A 6,435-nucleotide genomic window follows, 5' to 3' on the forward strand; every position below is an offset into this window, starting at 1 on the left:
GTATGCCTAGCAAGTGCAGATACGGATAAGAATATCATAAACGAGAGATTCAGTTGAGTCTCTTGTAAAAACCGAGTTGATTTGCAAATAAGTGTTTCTGTAAAATAGTCCAGTTTGAGTCCAATTAGAACATAAGGTTGATGGAAACTCGGGGACTGCGCCTACCTGATGAGCCCGAAGAAGGGCGAAACAGGTCGGAGAGTTTTTAGCAACCATGTGAGTAGTTTCATTCATAGATTAGGTCTTCATTTGGATTCTTCGTGCCTCATTCCCACGTCATTACCAATCATATGCTTATTTCCATACGGATTATGACCAATTTAACAGGCTTCACCCACCTCAATGTGGTTCCAATGCCTGAACACCTAAACCTCTTATGTTACGTTCCATCATAGTTCGTGGTACAAAATAATTAATAATTGTTCGGCTGTAACACCCTTCTGGTGCCCAGCTGCCATGACACCCGGAGGAAGCACGGGGGCTAGGATACTGCCAGGTCGCCCAGGCTTAGACAGGGGAAGTCGAGTGGCAGAGGTCGGGTTCGAACCACGGGCCTTCCGGTCAGCAAATTCGCGCTCTAACCACTTGGGCCATCTCGCCCCCACTCGTGGTACAATGTCGGTCACGGCTCGTTTGTAGACCTGTGCTCAATAGATTCACCGTTTCGGCTCTCCGTACTATCAGGCTTTCCAGTTGTACTTAGAAATTCATCATCCTCCGAACTTCTGCTTGCTCACGGTTAGGCATTACTCACCTCAAGTTTCTGCGAAATCCAGGAAAAATTGCCTGTGTCCTGTTTAGTTTTCGCATATTTATTTTCTTCCACAGCCTCTCCTTCTAGCCACTCGCGAACGGCTTTCTCACTATTCTCGGCTTTCCGAGCAACAACGGGAGGAACCAAAGCAGCAGCCTCCTGAAAGCAAACGAAGTGCACCCAAAACCTCCTCAGCCGACATTCCGGCCCCCAAATTGCCCAGCCCCGCTCTACAGTTACACTCAGTAAGTCTCCTGAACCCCTGTCGTGTTTTCGCACCAAACGGTGTCTCTCCGAATATTGTCCAATCGAATTGCAAAGGTTCGTTTCAAAAATGGCAATAGGGGGTGTAATATTTTTCTTCCCAGGTTCGGTTTTATCCTACTAACCCACATATAACCAGGCTGTGAGAGAGCAGTCTGCAGTACCGGAAACTATTCGAAATCACCGTTTCTTCACGTCACCGCCCTTTTCAGATAACCACACCCCGTCGCTAACATCCACTCTATATCAGTATATTGTCCTTTCATCCCTGAAACGACCAGTTTCCTCTCTGTCGCGCTGGGAAGAGTTATGTATCGGGTGATGCCACGCTTCCGTTAGATGAGTAGTACAAGAGATATGATACGAAGTTGGGGTGTGCAGCCAGCTTTCACAAGACAATTTCACTTACCTTGGATCACGTGTTATTAAGCCGCTCCTCTTATTCCTCATATTCCTGTATTCCCACGCTGCTGATACCATCATGCATTAGGATCTAGGCGTACTGGCGACGGTGTTTGCGCACTGTACACTATTTGTGAGTTTTCCATCTCCAGTGTGTATGCGGACAACAACTGAGGAATACTGCATGTTGTTATTCTAAAACATAGTGGTTTAGACAGAATTAACTGGCTTCAGTCTATTTTGGTACCAGATGCAATACCGTTTAATGCACCTGTTTCCAAACCTCGAACACAAGTTACCCAACCGTTAACCGTGTCGAGCTTCACTCTTACTTTGTCTGCAGAAGACAGTTAATGTGAACTCCCTATGGTTGATGCAGAACACTAGTGAAGAGGTAAAGTAGATTCTTGGTGAGGAATGTTTCAAGATGGGGTAGTGGTTGAGGCGCGAACTTATTGATCGGAAGGTCCGTGGTTTGAATCCGAACTCTGTATCTCGACTGCTCCTGTCTAGGCTTGGGCAATCTGGCAGTATCTCGGTCCTCGTTTTTCCTGAAAGATTGCTACAGCTGGACCGTTTATATATGCTTCAGGACTGATAGCCAACCCCCAGACAGACGTCTCATCGGTCTGTCTGTGATAATGCAACGAGCGGGCAATTGACTGGACAGTCGTTTGTTTACGCGCATATTCTGTGTCTGACATCGAAATAGCACCTGGGTGAACAACCTGGGTAGTCTCATGATCGCTACGCACATTCTCTGGATTCATAGCTGCCCTGGACTAGGAAGTTGGTTAAATGTTTCTTATTTCTTCGGCTACAGTGAACCAATCGTGCCCGCTCATGGCTCCACTTAATGCATTCCACATCGTCCATCCGTTAAGTATCGTTTCACTGTTTGACATCCTTGAGTGGCTGCAAGTAATCTGATTGTCTGTCGTTACTAGCAATGTTTGTGAATGTAGGTAGCTTGGGTGCGCTGCTTGGTTGTTGGTCTGTTCGCCGAGCCTGGCAGTTGTCGTTACTTTGTGTATCCCTAGTTTGTTCCTCTCTTTTTCCTTAATACCCATTTCCCCTTAGTCTTTTTGGTATGCATTCTGAGACATTTGTCTGCCATTTTTTAGCTATTAACCTAAGTCTCCTTCTGAGGTTTATTTGCGTACCTAGATTCCTCTTGATTCCTCTTCAAGAACGTGTGTTGTCCCGTTAGCACTTTAGGTAGGGCTGTGACCCCGGTTGTATATTGCAACAGAATGGCATTATGTTGGAAAGTTCGACCCCCAATCTACCTTGGGGTATGCAGTTTTAGCAAGAGGTTTTGGGGTCTGTTCACGTACACCATTATAATTTGTTCACTATTTGGTCCATAATCCGACGGTTTTTAGCGGTTTTTTAACGGGTCTAGGGCATGACTCGAGTTTAGGATCTACAAAAATCCTTGCGGTTTTCGAGCCTCAATCCAGTCATGTCACCAGGCGATTTATTTTCGGCCCATAACATATTCCTGCAAATGTGGTTTACCTTCCCCAATCGCACTTGTAGACAAGATACAGTGATTGCTCTGTTTCATGTTTGCAGGCTTTTAGAATCAGTATCATTTCGAATTGAAACAAACTTAGCAGCGGTCTGATAGCTGGAAACAACCACTCCTAACTGACTCAAGTTCTCCTGATCCATTTCAGTACCATCTTTCTCTGCCCTCGTATTGGTTGTTGATCAGATGCCTGTTAATCTGTTCGCCGAGCTTGGCAATTGGCTGCCCTCTAGCTGCCTCTCAATCCAGTCATGTCACCAGGCGATTTATTTTCGGCCCATAACATATTCCTGCAAATGTGGTTTACCTTCCCCAATCGCACTTGTAGACAAGATACAGTGATTGCTCTGTTTCATGTTTGCAGGCTTTTAGAATCAGTATCATTTCGAATTGAAACAAACTTAGCAGCGGTCTGATAGCTGGAAACAACCACTCCTAACTGACTCAAGTTCTCCTGATCCATTTCAGTACCATCTTTCTCTGCCCTCGTATTGGTTGTTGATCAGATGCCTGTTAATCTGTTCGCCGAGCTTGGCAATTGGCTGCCCTCGCTCTAGCTGCCTTCCATCCATGAGCTGAACTGCCTGACCAATTCATCTACCTGTCCCAAAAATAGGCATCCTTAAATGCTATTTGTTAGCGTTAGCTCACTGATGACTGTCAACAGACATCCCGGGTTACATGAAATGCGCTAGTATGGTTGCGGGCTCAACACCGAATCCCCGTAGCTGACCTTTAGCTCAAGGCGGCATCATCAGAACTTCGCGCCCAAAGACTTTGCAGTATAACTCAGACTTATCATTTTCCATAGTAGAAGTAAACGCGAAATCACGTATCTCACGGTTTCAATACTTTGACCTCTAATGCGACCCTACTTCTTGAAGGTTGCTGAGATAATTGGGAATAACCGGGTGGCCCCAGTCGTGTTTGTGAGTTCCCACATCCACTCGGTTGATCACTGTCTCTTTCTCTCGTTTTTTGGCTTCCTGCTTGTCTTATCAACACTTGTTCATCCTCATAGCTGACTTTCAGTTGTTGAATTTCGTTGTTCACCGCAACATGCGTCCTGGAAAAGCCTGTCTTTGTTTTTCGTTGATACAAGAAAATATAGTGTATCCATGCTCACATAGTTCGCCTACCGGCACATCGAGGTCTACCTTGTGGAGATCTCCATCTATGCTCGAAATATTCCCTACCCAACGCACATATTCGCGATAATCTGGGTGTGACAACTAGAGCCGTGAGGTGGGGCATTGTCCCTGATCAATGGGGAACCTCATGCTATCACCGTGCAACTTTTGTTCATTCTCTGCAGTTGTTCACCTTCCGCTCACTTATTTGGCTGTGTTTGGCTTCCCTAGTTTGATAGGGCATTCCATTCCGTATGCTTAGACCACAAGAAAGGTAGTACTCTCACCTGATAACAAGAACTTGCGAACTGCTCCTGATGTCCCAGACGTTTCCAGGTGTGTTTCGAATGTCAAGCTTTTTTGAGAAGGTGCACTATAGGCTATATGACTGTTGGAGGTTGCATCTTGCTAGCACACCTATCCTCTAGACTCAAATTACGTTATATTGTTAATCGATGTTAATTGACATCGATGTCAATGCTCACCACTGTGATGGTACCGAAATTCGTTATCGTTGTCAATTCCTGGACTTCACTGAGATGCTTCACTGCGTTTTACGGTGGACCTTCTTTCCTGTTAACCTCTGGCTAGCTGCCAATCGCACGACTTCGATTGTCTCCTGCTTGAGAATGATCGGGCGTTGTGAATGTCCTGGATTTCCTCTGCCCACACATGGCGGTCGATAGGCAAGGCTTTCGGTTGGTTGCAGTGGCGTACGAGGTGTGCACCGGTAAACCCATAAATCCTGCACCGTGCTTAGCTGTACCAATCCGGTTTACCGTTAGCCAGCTCGACGGCGACGCCAATCTCGGTGAGTTTATGAGGCAAAGACACTGCTCTGATAATGTCGGTAACTGGGCGACAAATGTACCTGCGCAACCGTAGTTAACCGAAGGATACCGTTTGCTAGTGTTTGCGCCCTTCAGCTACAGCGATCTGGTCCATTGAATCAGAATACATGTGGTAGCACCAAGTCATGATTGGATACTGATGACCTGGTGCAGACATGCGTAGGCCTCATGATGCAAGATACAAATATAGCGTGCGGCAGCATCGGCGTGCTAGCTTCACAATCAGTGAGGCGCGCAGCACTGTTTAGGCCTTGAATGCATTTTCGCAACACTCAATGTCTTAGTATCTAATCCGAAATCATTTCTTTGATTCGTGGATAGTACTTCCCTTCGCCTCCCCCGTCCAACATTGATGTCCAGAAGACGCCCCGAAGTTACCTGTCGCCTCCGTTACTTTCTTCACCTTGTGATGCTTGGCTGTTCAACACGCAGTGGACAATCCGTCCTGTAGCATAATCGTTAACTACTGTTTCTATCTTTGTGCTTTGTTAATTTGTTGATAATCTGCTCTTCATGTCATGATTGTTTTTCCCACTGGTCAACCCCGATGTGACAAGTACTCGTGATGTAAAAATGGCGTACGATTTAGATGCCTCTTATTCGTGTCAGTTTTGCAATGTGTCGGTGCTGTCTGGTGCAGCCAATACATTGCAGCTAGGATTAAGCGCTGTGACATCACATACACACCATGAACTCAATATGACTCTTTCTCACTACTCTGCGTGATAAGATTTAATTCCTAATGGCCTCATTGCATGTTTTCTCTGTTTATTCCTTCCTGATAGCCCTCAGTGTTGCACACCTCCTCCTCAGCCAACAGTCTAACTGTCACTTCTAGTGACAGTCTCAACGTGACTGATGCCAGTCCCGTACGTCTTCTCACCGCTTCACAGGCGGTTGGAATCACCGAACTGCCAGTGTCGGTCATGGACGTTGATACGAATCGGAAAAGCAGCTCTCTTATTACCGCCGATCCACCTCCAACAGTCTGCACCACAGATATTCGAAACCGCTCCATCCAGTCAGAGCCATCCGATTACTTTCCCGATAGTCCCGATGTTCCGGTTTGTTCGTCGGATTTCGACTGCGCTAGAGCAGACCGCACGGAATGGTCCATTGACAACGTCCCATCTAGGAAGTCCAGTACTGGATCCATGGTACTGGCAAACAGTTAAAGCAGTCACTCGTGCACACAGGCTGTTTACAGCCATTTTCATAATGCTGTTTTATTAGTTTCTACGTTCCTCTAACTTTCAAATAGTTTTATTTGTCCCCGAATCGGCTGTTGATGTTTTGAGGACAAAACAAAACCAATGTGCTTTCATGTAACACTTGTGTCCTATTATCGATCGATTGCTGAGACTAAAGTGGACTAAACTCAATCACTATGCCATTTTCTTATGTTCCAGTCTATTATCTAGTTCCGCGACCCATTGCTCGGCAAGCTTTTCTCATACTTATTTTATCTGAAGCGATTGTTTCAAATGATTGTCCACAGAC

General features: G+C 45.9%; 1 protein-coding gene across 1 annotated transcript; it reads right to left on the reverse strand.

The window, feature by feature from the left end:
- Positions 1 to 389: 389 nt before the first annotated feature.
- On the reverse strand, positions 390 to 6,091 carry T265_05044 (hypothetical protein; the record flags this gene model as incomplete). The annotated part of the gene is made up of 4 exons (XM_009169944.1): positions 390 to 641; positions 755 to 913; positions 1,803 to 1,971; positions 5,976 to 6,091. 4 exons carry the CDS (start codon positions 6,089 to 6,091, stop codon positions 390 to 392), a joined length of 696 nt encoding a protein of 231 aa, XP_009168208.1.
- Between the last annotated feature and the right edge of the window lie 344 nt (positions 6,092 to 6,435).

The sequence above is a fragment of the Opisthorchis viverrini genome, assembly GCF_000715545.1.
Source record: "Opisthorchis viverrini unplaced genomic scaffold opera_v5_91, whole genome shotgun sequence".
Classification (NCBI taxonomy): Eukaryota; Metazoa; Platyhelminthes; class Trematoda; order Opisthorchiida; family Opisthorchiidae; genus Opisthorchis; species Opisthorchis viverrini.